The sequence below is a fragment of the Centroberyx gerrardi genome, chromosome 9, assembly GCF_048128805.1.
Source record: "Centroberyx gerrardi isolate f3 chromosome 9, fCenGer3.hap1.cur.20231027, whole genome shotgun sequence".
NCBI classification, from domain to species: domain Eukaryota; kingdom Metazoa; phylum Chordata; class Actinopteri; order Beryciformes; family Berycidae; genus Centroberyx; species Centroberyx gerrardi.
Genome location: NC_136005.1, coordinates 3,248,000 through 3,262,071, shown reverse-complemented (window position 1 = coordinate 3,262,071; position 14,072 = coordinate 3,248,000). Strand labels below are relative to the sequence as shown.

The window sequence follows — 14,072 nt, the reverse complement described above, 5'->3', positions numbered from 1 at the left end:
TAAAACCACATTTTATGAATACAAAACATGTTTTAGCCTTGGCTAGTCGACCAATGAGAACTTCCCTCTTTGTACCGTTACTGATTCATCATAGCTTGCAAATGTAATAAATAAGACCCGAGAAAGTCTGCAACGCCTGGAGTCAAACACTCACAATAAAAAAAAAAGTTTCAAGTAAAATCTCCCAACACCCAGTCAAGTCTGATGATGAGTTTCGGCCTCCGGTTCCTCTGGCTCAGACTGAAACACTTTTGGCCGCCGAGTTTTCCTTCAGCAGTAAAGTTTGTTTCCGTTGAAAGACACGAAAGAAAGAAATGAGCTGTCACTTTCTCGGCTGGCCTTTCTGTGGGCTTTCCCCTCTCCGCCCGGCCTCGTCCTGAGGAGCGGCGGAAGTGGTTTCTGTCTTGCTGGAGGGGTTTTCGGCGAGAGGACGTCCCGCCTGTAGCTGCTGAGACAAAGTGGCGTCGGTCCCGGGTTCGGGCTTCTCGCTGGTGTCCTCCTCTCCGTCCGAACACGGCTCCCACTCGTCCTGCTCCTCGCTCTCCGTCGAGCCCTGCACGGCGATCTGGGGCACGAGGGTGAACCTCCGCACCGCCGGCACCTCCGGCTCCACCTCCTCGCTCGACCGCAGCTGGGTGACGATCCAGGCCGCCCGGTGCTGCTGCTGCTGGGGTTTGGCTCCGGCGGCCGGGCCGGTCACCGTCACCGTGGGACCGGTTTTCTCCTCCGGCTCGTCGAAGCTCACCTCCTGCACCGCCTCCTGCTTCTTGAAGGAATCGCGGCGCTCCGACAGGTTGAGCTTCCGCATCACGACCAGCTGCTCCGACCGCTCCATCCCGGAGTCCCTCAGCCTCTGGCCGCCGATGTAGCCGCCCAGCCTGCCGTGGTCGACCCCGATGTAGGAGCCTCCGCAGGCGCCCTCCGCCTCGCCGTCGCCCAGCAGCTCCGCCTCGCCGTAAAACGGCACTTCCAGCGTGTGCCTGCGGGGGGCGTAGGGCTTCTTGTCGGCGTGATACCCGCCGGACAGCTTCTCGGCCGACTGCACCCTCTTGAGCAGCGGGGACCGGGGCGGCTCGGCGCTGCGGGGGCGGACCATGTGCCTGACGATGGTGGGCGGCGACAGGGTCTTGCCGTGGTAGGCGTGAAGGGTTTTGGCGATGCCCGGGAGCGGGGAGGGCGAGCGCTGCGGGGACAGGGGCTGGGCGGAGGAGGAGGAGGAGGTGCAGGCCAGAGGCGAGGGGGGGATGCTGCTGGTGGACTTGCGGCGGCCCACCTTGGTGTAGCGCTGGGTGCTGAGCTTGGAGCCCAGGCCGTGCAGCGAGCTGGGCCGGATGTGGGCCGCCGGGGAGCTGGGGGAGCTGGAGCAAGGAGACGTGCTCTGAGGGGAGTTGGTGTCTGGGAGGCAGAGATCAAACAGTTTTGAAAATCACATATCAAAAGAAAGAAAAATGACAGAACCCAAATCAAACAATGCAGACACTGTTTCATGCTCGCCCTCCCCGCTCCCTGTACCTTTGCTTGTCATACTGACTTTTTTTTTTTTTTTTTTTTTTGTGGTGAGATGATTTTATACACCTCTTGAGGTTTTTTGTTATTTAACCTGCACAAAAGTTGTACATTTCTTCTTCTTTCTGTGTTGTATTATTTATGTATGCAAATAAATAGACTTAATTTTTAAGTTAGATATTAACCTCCACTTCAACCAAGTCAGATATAGAGGGCTTTCAGGTGACGTAACACACCCTCTGGCGGCCATATTGGAGGTCTCCAGCTGTTGAGCAACAGGTGATTTTGTTGCTAAACGTATCACTTCGTTGTCTCAACAGATTTGAACAGATGGTTCATTTCTGTCTGTTTTTGACTGGGAACTGATCATTTCATCACTGATCCATCTGATTGATTTTGTGTTTAGATAATGTCAGCTTGTTAGCTAGTTAACCATAGTATCTGGTCAGCTAATCATATTAAACTTATACATAAACTTATTGTTAATACATCTGTTTTGCACACTAGCTAACATATCTAGTAGAAGCTAGCATTAGCAGTGGCTAATAGTCACGTGTCGAATTAACAGCAGTTACTTTGCTAAATGGCTGAATATGGAGGGCTTTCAGGTGACGTAACGCATCCTCTGGCGGCCATATTGGAGGTCCTCAATCTCTTGGGCAACTGTCAACAGCCAATTGCATTTCTAAAAGTGCGTCTTTGTTGTAGAATTGAACAGACATGGTTAATCATTTCATCGGCGACACATCTGCTGCGTCACGCCCAGCTCACCGGCGGCCTGGTGGTCGGGCGCGGGGCTGCGGCAGGGCGTGGACGGGCCGGGGGACAGGCTGTGTGTCGGCGAGCCCGGGAGACTCTCGCTGGAGGAGACGGAGTGGTGCAGCCCGGAGGAGAAGCTCCGGCTGCTGTGCATCACGGTGCTCTGCTTGGACAGCTTCTTCAGGATGCTGCGCCGCCTGGAGGAGGAGGAGGAGCAGAAGAAGAAGAAGAGCACCATGTGTGATGCTGTGTGGGTCAGTGGGTAGAGCAACGGCACCAACAACTCCAGTGTTAGGGGTTTATTCATCAGGATGTTTTTTATTTTCATTAACATAACACAGAATACATATTTCAATCATACATATATCCCCCCTCACCCTGTGTGTGTAGCCTCTGTTCATCAGTATTATGTGTAGGTAATTAGTAATATACAGACAAATGGATAACTAACATAACTAACATTACTATTCGGTTCAATGGGATGAGCCATATTGTGATATATATCGATATTGAAAAAAATCCTTATGATTTGAACCTTATCGGCCAGCCCTAGTGTCTGCTAAATCACATTTGTTATGTTATGATTTGGAATAGGTAAGTAGTCAGATAACAAAGAGTGGATTGCTGGGTCAAAATCATTAATGCATCCTGCCTGACGTACATTTTGAGGAAAATATTCACCAGTATAATATGAAAAATGTCCATACTTGACTCTGACTGCTTTAATCAGTGTGCAGCGATACCTCACCGACACCAGGGGGAGACGGAGGACTGAGTTTTGCCGGTTGGTATTTCTGACAACATCCATCGGTTACCAGCCTCACCGAGTAAACACAAGATGACTAACACAGAGATGACTAACGGAGCGAGATGACTAACGCTGCAGCGATGAGAACAAACTAAACTCTCACCTGTCGTAAGTGTCTCTCCTCTTGCTCTTCTTGCTGCGGCGAGCCATCTTGCCTTTGTGTTTGGTCTTTCGAGCCGGACCGACTTTGATCGACGTGTTCTCAAGCGCCGTGGTCTGCAGCGCCACCTTGTTGCCGCTCTACGCAGTTCAGAAAAATCAAAGAGCGATTAGTTCCTTCAAAAGACACTCTCTGTTGTGACACTGAGCTTGAATAAGGCTCTGAAGGCAGAGATACACTGGGCAACTTTTAGGGTCAATGTTTCACATTTCCAACATAAGATCCAGGGTCAAGAATCAATTTCTGTTTCCTTACAGCAACAGGTTTCTGTGTAATCAGTACAAAAACAGTGAAGTACGTTCCTAGGTGATGTTGCCCATCAGCATATAGAGGTTATAGTTTATTTATCTGCATATAAAGCATGATAAAAATACAGATTGAGGTAAAACACCTCAACAAAACACCTCACCTCAACAGAAAAAAACAACAAAAATGCTCTAAGAAACTAAATGACAACTAAACCCAATAGTACTGAAACAAAAAACGAATCAATTATAATTTTGATAATCGATTAAAAGCTTCAGTCATTTATCAAGTAAAAATATCAAACATTTGCTGGTTGCAGCTTCACAAGATTTGCTGCTTTTCTCTGTTTGATATCATAACATGAATACTTTATGGTTTTTTGGCTGCTGGTCAGACTAAGTAAGCAAAGTTGCAGCATTTGTCATTATTTTTTGACATTTTATAGACTAAATGATTAATCGATGATTTAAAAAAAGAATCAATAGATTAATCGATAATGAAAATAATCGTTAGTTGCAGCCCTAAAACCCAATAAGCTGTCCATAAAGTTGCCCTGGGCATCACTGCTATAACACAGGACAGCAGTAGGAGTCACAGCAGGTTTTTTGATGTTATTTATGTAATGCTGAGGTAACTGTTGCCCGTCAGCTGCTCTGTGCCTCGCTGCCTTAATAAGGAACAGCAGGAGTGAGGTGAGTCGTACCTTCAGCAGCAGCTCTATCATCTCGGGGTGAACCAGGCCTTGGACCGACTCCCCGTTCACGTGGGTGATGAGGTCACCGGCCCGGAGCCCCGCCTCCTGGGCCGGGCTGCCCTCCTCCACGCTCTGTCACAGCAGGGACATGATAAGGGTTTCATTTGAAAATTACATATCCAGCTTTTAATAAAACTGACACCTCCTTGCTGTTTGATGTCAAAGTAAAGCTCATTATGGGTGAGTCATCTCAAGACCTTTGCTCACAAAAAAGTGTTTTTAAAGGTGTAATCTGTGACATCTTTAGTGCTAAGTGCTTATTGCTATGGGGTTTCTGTTATATCAATCAGTGAGTAGCAAAATGGACATTAATTTTCATGAAAATGTTGCAGACTGTCACTTTAAGCATAGAGGCATTTTTGTTTTGTTGTTCTGAAATACTGACTGATGAATTTCAAAACTTTTCCAAAATGAATGAAGCCCTGTAATATCAGCCCCCAAAAACATATCAAAGCTGGAAACTTTGCTTTATACAAATATCAACTTGTCCAAAATGATACAGGAATTTCAGATCAACTGACAAATTACCTCACAAAACACTGACCCACAAAACCAAAGAGCAGTAACTGCGTAAATAATACAAATGAGAAAAATGACCTCAAATTTACATCTACAAAACGCCCTGCTGGATGCTGCATCATTTATTTCCTAGCAGGTTACTTTCAGTTGATATGAAATCCAAACTTGTCGTGACCTTTGACATTTGAAACACCCAAACAGTAGTTTCTGCCGTTTGTCTTAGCGGGGCAGATCGGAGCGTCGGACGGCACTCACCGACACCATGTGATGCACGGTGTAGACGTCGCTGTCGCCCATGTAGACCCGGATGGCCTGCAGCGTGAAGCCGAACTTCTTCCCGGAGGTGTGGACGACGATGGGCGGCCTGAGGCTGCCGAGGCTGAGCGACAGGTCCCGGCTGGGGGAGGAGTCCCGGGACGAGGGGTTAGAGGACAGCGAGCGGGGGGAGATGGGACTGGGCTGCAGGCCGCCGGGCGCGTCGTCTGAAACAAACACACAAACACATCCGTCTGAATATGTCGTTTGTGGTATTGATACCAGAGCACAAACAGACAGGAGTCGATCTGATCAATTAGTAGTAATCAGTCTCTCTGTGGCAGCCCTGTGACCTAAATAGTGTCCAGTTACAGAAATAACAGAGCAAACAGACATGAGCCTGAGACGGGACATCTTGTGAACAGTTATCTGTCACTAAGGCTTAGCCCAGGTCAGCCAACACATATTCACTGTTTCTTACAACTTATTCTAACAACTCAGTGATTTAGTGCTAAATAAAAAGATGAGTAACCTCTGAGATTCGGATGGTGATCAGCGTAAAAGAAAAAAAACACCAATATAAACAAAATCAATAACATTTTTCATGAAAGTATTTATTTGTTTTTTCCCTTAAAAGAGCCAATCTTCATGTAACATATCTGTTTGATGCTACTTATGTGCTATGAATTTATTTAATGAAGATTTATGGCAGCCCAAAAATGACGGTAAACTCTGTTCCATGAATAAAAAAAAAGGTAAATTGAGTTAAGGTGAGTTGACCTCCTCTACATCCCTGCTTATGTCTCATTTACCCATTTTTATTGTTTTTATTTTCTTAGTGTTTTCTATCATTTGCTACCAAAATCATGGGCGGCCAATACTCAAATATTACAGTTAAGAAATCAAAGCAAAGCGACATAAAAAGATGTTTGAACTTTCTAATAAGAATGATATATTCCAATTGTTTTATGCCCAATGTAAAAATGGTTCAGTAAAAATTATAGATGGGTAGATGTTATCGGCTCATAATACAAGTTTAAAGAGCAACTGAACCCCAAACCCAAATTTGTGGCGAAGCCTGACACCTAATGGTGAAAAGTAGGGTACTGAACTGGCCATCTGCTATTGGCTGGTCTTTGTGCCAGGTGATGTCACCGCCTGTTGTACTGTATAGAAGGTAATAAGTAATAAATAATAAATGCAGTGTAAGCCTCCTGCTGAGCGGTGAGGCGGTGATGATGATGACGACCTACCGGTGGTGATGATGAGGGACAGCGCTGAGACGGAGGCGGACTTGGGAACCTTCCCCCCGCAGGGAAGCCTCTGCCTGTCCGGAGTCTCCAGCTGGTTGCCGAAGCGCCGCGGCCCGCCGGGGTCTTTGGGGGACGAGTGTTTGGCTCCGGTGCTGTTGCTGCGAATCCTGATCCTCCGCAGGTTGGACACAACCACCTCAGCTGAACACAGGGTACAGGTGAACAAAAAGTCAATAAAGTGTGGTAGACAAAACATTTTTCAAGTATTCATTAAGACTAGACAGATCAGAAAAAGGGCTCTTCAAGGGTTTGTTAGTTAGGTAAGTGGTTTTATATAGAACCGAAATGACTCAAAGTCCCTCTGCTGTGTTAAAATATTTAAAAAAAATATTAAAAACTGGCAAACCAGTGGGAGGAACGGGAATTGGGGGATTATATATTGATCTCTATCATGTCCGATGTTAAAAAATGCCTGATTTGATTTGAATGAGATTAATAAATACAACTGATCACAAAAAAACATGAATAAAGAACCCAGAGTGGTTCTTATTAAGTCTTTTTTAATTCTTTTAATACTGCTGAATTGGAATTTCATCCAATTTCATCCATTCTTAAAGGTTCTTCAAAGCAATCGTTCTGCAATCGTACAAGCCTGCTAAAACTAGAGCTGCAACGATTAATCAATTAGTTGTCAACTATTAAATTAATCGCCAACTATTTTGATAATCGATTAATCGGTTTGAGTAATTTTTTAAGAAAAATAAGTCAAAATTCTCTGATTCCAGCTTCTTAAATGTGAATATTTTCTGGTTTCTTTACTCCTCTATGACAGTAAAGTGAATATCTTTGGGTTGTGGACAAAACAAGACATTTGAGGACGTCATCTTGGGCTTTGGGAAACACTGATCGACATTTTTCACCATTTTCTGACATTTTATAGACCAAACAACTAATCGAGAAAATAATCGACAGATTAATCGACAATGAAAATAATCGTTAGTTGCAGCCCTAACTAAAACCATTTTGATACTATATAGAACCCTGTTTGTTAGGAGTGTAGGGATGCATAACATGAGATTACTCCCAGCATGTGCATGTAAACACACTCATGGTGAACCGCTCTGGACAGGAGCATCAGCTAAGTGTTAACAGGAAGAGTCCGTGTGGCTTCACCTTCGTCGTCGGTGGAGAAGGCGAAGCGGGGCATGGTCTCCAGGCTGTGGGTGCTGCTCATCACCAGCGGACTGGTGCTGCGCTCCGACTGGGAGGAGCTGGACGACGCCCGCGGGCGAAGGCTGCAGGCGGAGAGACACCGGTCAGAACGGCACAGCGACAGGCAAGACTGTCCAAACTGTCACACCAACACACCCAAACAACGCTTACATGTGTTCTGCTTCTACACAGCTACATGAGCATGCTGTGGTTGGAGCCACTATTATTATCCCAGTTTTCAATGGAGAGTTTTAGTGTCCGATAGTCTAGATTTGTTTTTGTTTTTATGAAAATGGTCAAATTTTAAGATAGTGAATATTGGCAAAAAACATTGTTTATATTAGCAGTTTCAATGCAAAATATCTACCATGGCCTTCAAAACCCATACTGCTTGAACCCTAATGCATAACATCATAATTATCAACATCATCACTATTATAGACATCAGACAGATTGACAACAGATCAATAATAATGTAACAGTTTCTATGCAAAAAAGTATTAGAAGAAGAAGCATTATTAACATAGCTACAAAGTGCTTCACAAGCAAGAAAACAACAGTAAAACCAGGAACTCCACAATCAAAACAAGTTTAAAGAAGAATAAAACAAGCTAATAAAACAATAAAGACATGTCTTCTTCCTGCGTCTACCTGGCCATGCGTCCCGGGTGCCTGCGCTCCACGCTGCCCTCTGCTGGGCCGGGGGAGGGGCTGAGCCGCCCCCCCTCCCACCGCTCCTCCTTGTCCTCGCTGTGGCTGCGGTCGGAGGAGAAGCTGAGGTTGGACGGCGTGGCCAGATGCTCCGTGCTGCTGTACACCTGAAGGGCCAGAGGAACACCAGAGGAGTGTTACAGAGGGTCTGGGTCTCCCGGCTCTCCCCAGGCCCCGGTCCCTCAGCAGATGTGGTTCTCACCTTGCTGAAGCGATGCGACCAGGAAGAAAACTGACGGATTTCCAGGGAAGACTCTTCGTCGTTGGTTTCCTCGTCCTCGTCGGACGCCAGGTGGTGGTAACGCTCCGAACGAGCTGGAGACAGAGACAAGAGACGACACTCAGGATATCAGAGAAAGGTTTAATCCCAAACGCTATCCATTATCCAAAAAACATTACCTGAAGTTGATCTTTTATACAAAATATAGAAAACCCAGTCTGTAAAGATGTTATCCATTTATCAATCAAGGACTTAACCTACTATCCTTCCATTTGTTTGAATCTGTTAATAATCTTTTTGCAAATTGTGGCTATCATGCGTTAGGAGAAAATTCTTCATAATGTTATCCTGGGCACCAAAACTTAAGTAGAATACCCAAATATATATGTCTATAACAAGGACACACTCTTCAATTTATATTATTACCTGGCCTTCTAAGCTTCCTTTTTTCATTTCTCAGAATTTATATACATTTCAAGCTTAAGGACCTTGTTATTCTTAGTTTAAAGCAGTTGCAAGTTAACTGTGAAATCTACTGGAAACCCTCCTTTTTTGATTTCTCTGACCAAGTTGAATGCCACTGTTTGTCCTCTTTCTCTCATCCTCCAATCCCTCTCTTCCTCTCACCTTTTCTGGGTTTATCTGACAGTATGAAATGTTTATGTCGTCTCTCTGTGTAACTAAATGTGCTGCCGCCATCTTGGCCCAAACTCCCTTGTTAAACTAAATATCCTGACCTGGAGGAATAAAGGTTAGACGGAAATAAAAATGAAAACATCATCCAGACTGTGACGTACTGTCGAAGTAGCTGGTGTCGTCCTCCGCCTCCAGCTGGGGGATGAACTCAGCTTTCTGCCGCAGGAGTCCGTTCCAGTCCAGCCCCAGGAAGAAGGGGTGCAGTTTGACCTCCGAGGCTCCGCCTACAGAGAGAGAGGTTTCACATCCGGTCAAATACTGGATCAAGATTTAAAACAGTCACCTAAAAAGTTCAGTAAAAGTCAAGAGGCAGAACCCATACCATTACTGTTCTCTCACAGCCTGTACTAATTCAGAGTTAAAAATATAAGCAAGATAGTTTCATGAAATCATTTTGGATCACTGAACAAGAATGAGATGTGAGACATTTTTTCTCCATTACAGAAATCTAGAAATCCTTCTATGTCGGCCCTCAACTGTGAGGGTCTTAATCTTGTGCTGTTTTTTTCTCATTTTGTTTTATGTATTAATTTGTTTCTTTTTAACCCATTTCCTCTTGAACGCATTTCCAATTTTTATTTCCTACTTAGTTATTTCTCAAATTTATTTTATTTCTAGACTCTGCTTTTAGGTAAGCGCTTTAGAAATACAGTTTATTAATATTATTATTATGTGAGGATAAAGTCGCTGTTTTGATTTCTGTCATGCTACCAGTGGCTTGTGGTTTTAAATTTTAGGATTGGGGAAAATGTTTTCTACTGACACCCTACTTCAGTCTGGTATCAAGCCGATATCAGACAGCATTATTGACACATCCCCATGTTTTTATCATCAGTACCGGTTCCCAGCCGGTCCAGAGGGCTCTGCCTCAGCAGGCGGGTGATCATGTCCTGGGCGTCGGCAGGTAGGGCATCGTCTCCGTCTGGCCAAATGATGTCATCTGCAAATCACAGAAAGTCAGAGGATCATGAACACAAACACCAAATAATGAAAAACTAGCTTCTTGTCCACAATCACACTCGAGGCAAATCAGAATTTATTTTTTTCCAGTGCTTCAGTGGAGTTTACTTTGGACTTTTAACTTTGACTTGTCAGTTCACACCTTCCTCTCTACCTGCTGACCCCAAACCAAAATCTGCGTAACTCTAACATCCAAATGTGAAAAGCATGTTACTGAAAATGCCATCTGCTGTTGGCTGATCTTTTGTACCAGGTGATGTCACCTTCTATACAGTACAGCAGGTGGTGACATCACCTGGCACCAAAGACCAGCCAATAGCAGATGGCAATTAGCAGCAAAGATGAAGAAAAAATTTGAAAAAAGAAAAACATGAATCTCATTTTAATAATTTGTAATTTTTAGCAATCACTTTCTAAGAAAAAGGTATCGTTTTATATTTTTTTTTGGTACTTACCACTGACAACTTGCCCAAAAAGCTCTTCGGGTGTGTCTCCAAAGAACGGCACACAGCCGACCAGGAACTCGTACAGGATGACCCCCATGGCCCACCAGTCCACCGGCTTGCCGTAGCCCTGCCGCAGGATCACCTCCGGGGCGATGTACTCCGGGGTGCCGCACACCTAACAACCAACCAGGACAGATTCATTTGGATTACACCAGCGGCTGCTTTCATGATCGCTGCTGTCACACACACACACACACACACACACACACACACACACACACACACAATAAAAGCTATAACGTTCTTTGTCTTTCTTTGGTTCAAGATCCTTGAAATGAAACCCCATGTATAATTTAAAAAATACATGCGTGTGAATAAGAGAGTAAGCATTCTCCATTATTACTATATTCCATATTCAATATTGATATACAGTATATTACAATAGGACTCACTTATGCAAAATCTTTAATTAAATGTTAAATGATCAAATGAATGTTCATCCTGCTGAACCGAATGGTAACGTTAGGTGTGATGTCAAATAAAACTGACATTTTTAAACAGCAGCACTGTGTGTCACGATCACCACATCATCATAATATGATTCTAGGTGATAAACAATAATATTAAATTATCACCCATTCATTTAGTGGTTTATTCATTCATTCATTTGATTGGTTTATTCATTTGCTGGTCGCTCACATCAGAGCCGAGTCTCACCTGCTTGTCGATGAACTCCCTGGTGTCTTTCTCCATGTGGCCCTCGTACAGGTTGGTGGTCATGTTCATCAGGCCGATCTTAGACAGGCCGAAGTCGGTCAGCTTGATGTGGCCCATGGACGTAATCAACAAACTGTTGGGTGGAAGGAGACCATCGTGAGACTGAAACTCCATCATCAACAGAATATTTTTTCCCCTCATTGCATAAGTGTACCATGCTGAGCACATTACTGGTACAGTGGTTTTCTATTATGTTTTGTTCACAGTAAGGCCCAAAATATATGTGATACTGGCCCAGTTTCAAAGGCTGCTGGTAGGGTTACATGTTGGTTTCTAACAGCGTTGTCATGATAACCAAAATTTCAGTACTTCTTCAATACCGTGGCAAAAGATTGAATTCAATTTTTTGTTTAATAAATGTTTGATACTTTCACCAAATTCTGCAAGCAAAAATTCCATTTCATCATCACCTCCAGAGGATGTAAACGTGTGGATAGGAGTAATTAAAAGAAGAAGAAGAAGAAGAAGAAGGAGGACTGGAATAGACAGAGCGTCAGAAACCATTCAACAGCGTCCAACTTGTCATGAACTGGATCCCAGTTCACCTGGACTGGTTGACAAACTGGTGCCAGGAACAAAACACAGACCTATTTCTCTTACAAAGCCGACAAAGACAAACATCCAACCAACATCAAAACCCTGTGAAAAAGTTTGTATAAAGCTGTTCAAGTGGCTTAGCAAAGCATCTCTTGGCATCACATGGTATCACAGCAGTATCGATTGTTTTAGATATTAAAGGTCCTTCCATATGAAAGCATTTCGTCATTATATCTAACAGTTGAGAAATTGAGAAATCTGAAACTCCTCCTGTTTTGCTGCAGTTTCCTTATTTAAAAACCATGTGACTCTACAAGCTGTTTAGTAAAATATGGAACCTTTAAACCTAGTATTGTTATTAAAAACGTGCGTATCGTGACAACACTAGCTTCTACATGCTGCTCTCCTACACAAACCGCACCACGACTTCTCAGTTTTCCAACGATAAACCAAAGGATGCTGGGCCAGGACTCGCTGGCACTGAACCAGCACCGTTCCCACAGAGAGACCAGTATCGGTACAGAATGGTACCAGTCCAGCGGGAAAACCCTAGAAGAGGAGCGAAGTGGGCGTCGGTTTGTGTACTCACTTGTCGGGTTTGAGATCCCTGTGCACGATGCCGTAGTTGTGAAGATACTCGAGGGCCAGGACCGTTTCTGCAAAGTACAGCCTGGTCATCTCCACAGGCAGCGGACCCATGTTCTTCAGCAGGTTGGCGCAGTCTCCACCTGGAAAAAACACCAAACCATAAAACTACAGGCTGATGCTGATTTTTATTAACCGTTTCCCTTAATGGCTTTCATTGCCTCCTTGTGGCCAACTGACTTTCCAAGCAACAGGAATATTTGTTATCAATTGTCAAGGCTTTGACCCTTGCACTCCTCGTTACTGGTTGCTTGTAAAGGCCAATTTATAGTTGAGAGACTTGTTTCTTATATATCGGCAGAATCTGCTTTGTCAAAGTCCTGTCTCCCACCTTTTTTCGCCTATTTACAATTATTAGTAAACGTATTATTTTCTTCGTTCCATCAGTTTCCTCCGATTGGATTTCAGTGTTACACTTGTTCAAACTTAAAAGGTTTAATAAACATAAAGAAAGTGATTCATTTAACCACAATTCAGCAGCATGACTAGTTTTTTTTATATATTGTCAGAATCTGCTTTGTCGGCGTTCCTTTATGTGCTAGAAGTGATTTTCAGACTGTTCCTCCATACAATGGCAGTGAGTGGAGAGAGAAAAAAAACACAATTCTCCAGTCTGCTCTACCGGAGCAACAGATCACAGAATCACTGATTTTGGGGGTTTTATCATGGAGGAAGAGACACAACTCAAGATACTACCAAAGTTCAACATCACCTTAATGTTGATGATCTAGGAATTTAAACTTATTCTCCTGCTGCACTCACCGTAAGCTGCTCTGGATAAGACTGTCAGCTAAATGCCTAAAGTGTAAACGTCCATCAGTCTCGGTTACCTTCCACATACTCCATCACCATGCAGAGGTGACGCCGCGTCTCGAAGGAGCAGAACATGGAGACGACGAAGGGGTTCTCGGCGAAGGTGAGGATGTCTCGCTCCACGAACGCCTGCTGGATCTGGTTCCTCAGGACCAGGTTCTGCCGGTTGATCTTCTTCATGGCGAAGCGCTGGCGAGTCTCCTTGTGGCGGACCAGGTAGACGGCACTGACAGAAACCACAGGAGCCACGTTAAGACCTTTGAACCCTGACGGTGCCTCCATTAAACCTCTAGCATTATGGGAGTTCTTCGAGGAACCCTTGAGTGATTTTTTTTTTCTGGTGAGGAACCCTAAGGTTGGCTCCCTTTCAATTTTGGAGGAACTTTTTAAGGATTTTTTCTGACAGTCGGTAAAAGACAAAGAATAACGGAATGATGGCAGATGGCAAAGAGTAATTTGGAGAATGAATAAATAATATTCTACATCAAAAACAGTTTGAATTGACTACAAAATGCTTTCAAGCAAAAAAAAAAAAAAAAAAAGACTTGTCTCCTTACCCATAAGCCCCATTGCTGATGAGCTTGATGGTTTCGAAGTCACTCTCGAGAGGTTTCCTTCGAGTCGGGGTCAGCGTCTGAGGACACTTACTCTATTCAGTGGAAAATAGTAGAAATAGTAGAAGTGTTAGAGGCTGAAACACACGGGGAGCAGTAAGCGATGATCATTTGATGCTCCGAACTCGATGCTTCTGGCAAAAAAGTGCAGGTGGCAGATTTGAAGTGTCAGCAGCACCAG

The 14,072-nt window shown here is 44.2% G+C and overlaps 1 protein-coding gene across 1 annotated transcript in view; it reads right to left on the bottom strand.

The window, feature by feature from the left end:
- Positions 1-322: 322 nt before the first annotated feature.
- mast3b (microtubule associated serine/threonine kinase 3b) overlaps positions 323-14,072 on the bottom strand; it is a 46,812-nt gene continuing 33,062 nt past the window's right edge. Inside the window, exons 13-28 of the mRNA XM_071911736.2 lie at positions 13,835-13,926; positions 13,295-13,503; positions 12,409-12,547; positions 11,223-11,355; positions 10,515-10,680; positions 9,938-10,039; positions 9,201-9,323; positions 8,386-8,498; positions 8,124-8,290; positions 7,434-7,555; positions 6,261-6,461; positions 5,008-5,234; positions 4,183-4,305; positions 3,177-3,313; positions 2,278-2,462; positions 323-1,395 (exon numbers count right to left, since the gene is read on the bottom strand). Coding sequence (XP_071767837.2) covers positions 323-1,395; positions 2,278-2,462; positions 3,177-3,313; positions 4,183-4,305; positions 5,008-5,234; positions 6,261-6,461; positions 7,434-7,555; positions 8,124-8,290; positions 8,386-8,498; positions 9,201-9,323; positions 9,938-10,039; positions 10,515-10,680; positions 11,223-11,355; positions 12,409-12,547; positions 13,295-13,503; positions 13,835-13,926 — 3,312 coding nt within the window. The remainder of the gene's footprint in view (positions 1,396-2,277; positions 2,463-3,176; positions 3,314-4,182; positions 4,306-5,007; positions 5,235-6,260; positions 6,462-7,433; positions 7,556-8,123; positions 8,291-8,385; positions 8,499-9,200; positions 9,324-9,937; positions 10,040-10,514; positions 10,681-11,222; positions 11,356-12,408; positions 12,548-13,294; positions 13,504-13,834; positions 13,927-14,072) is intronic.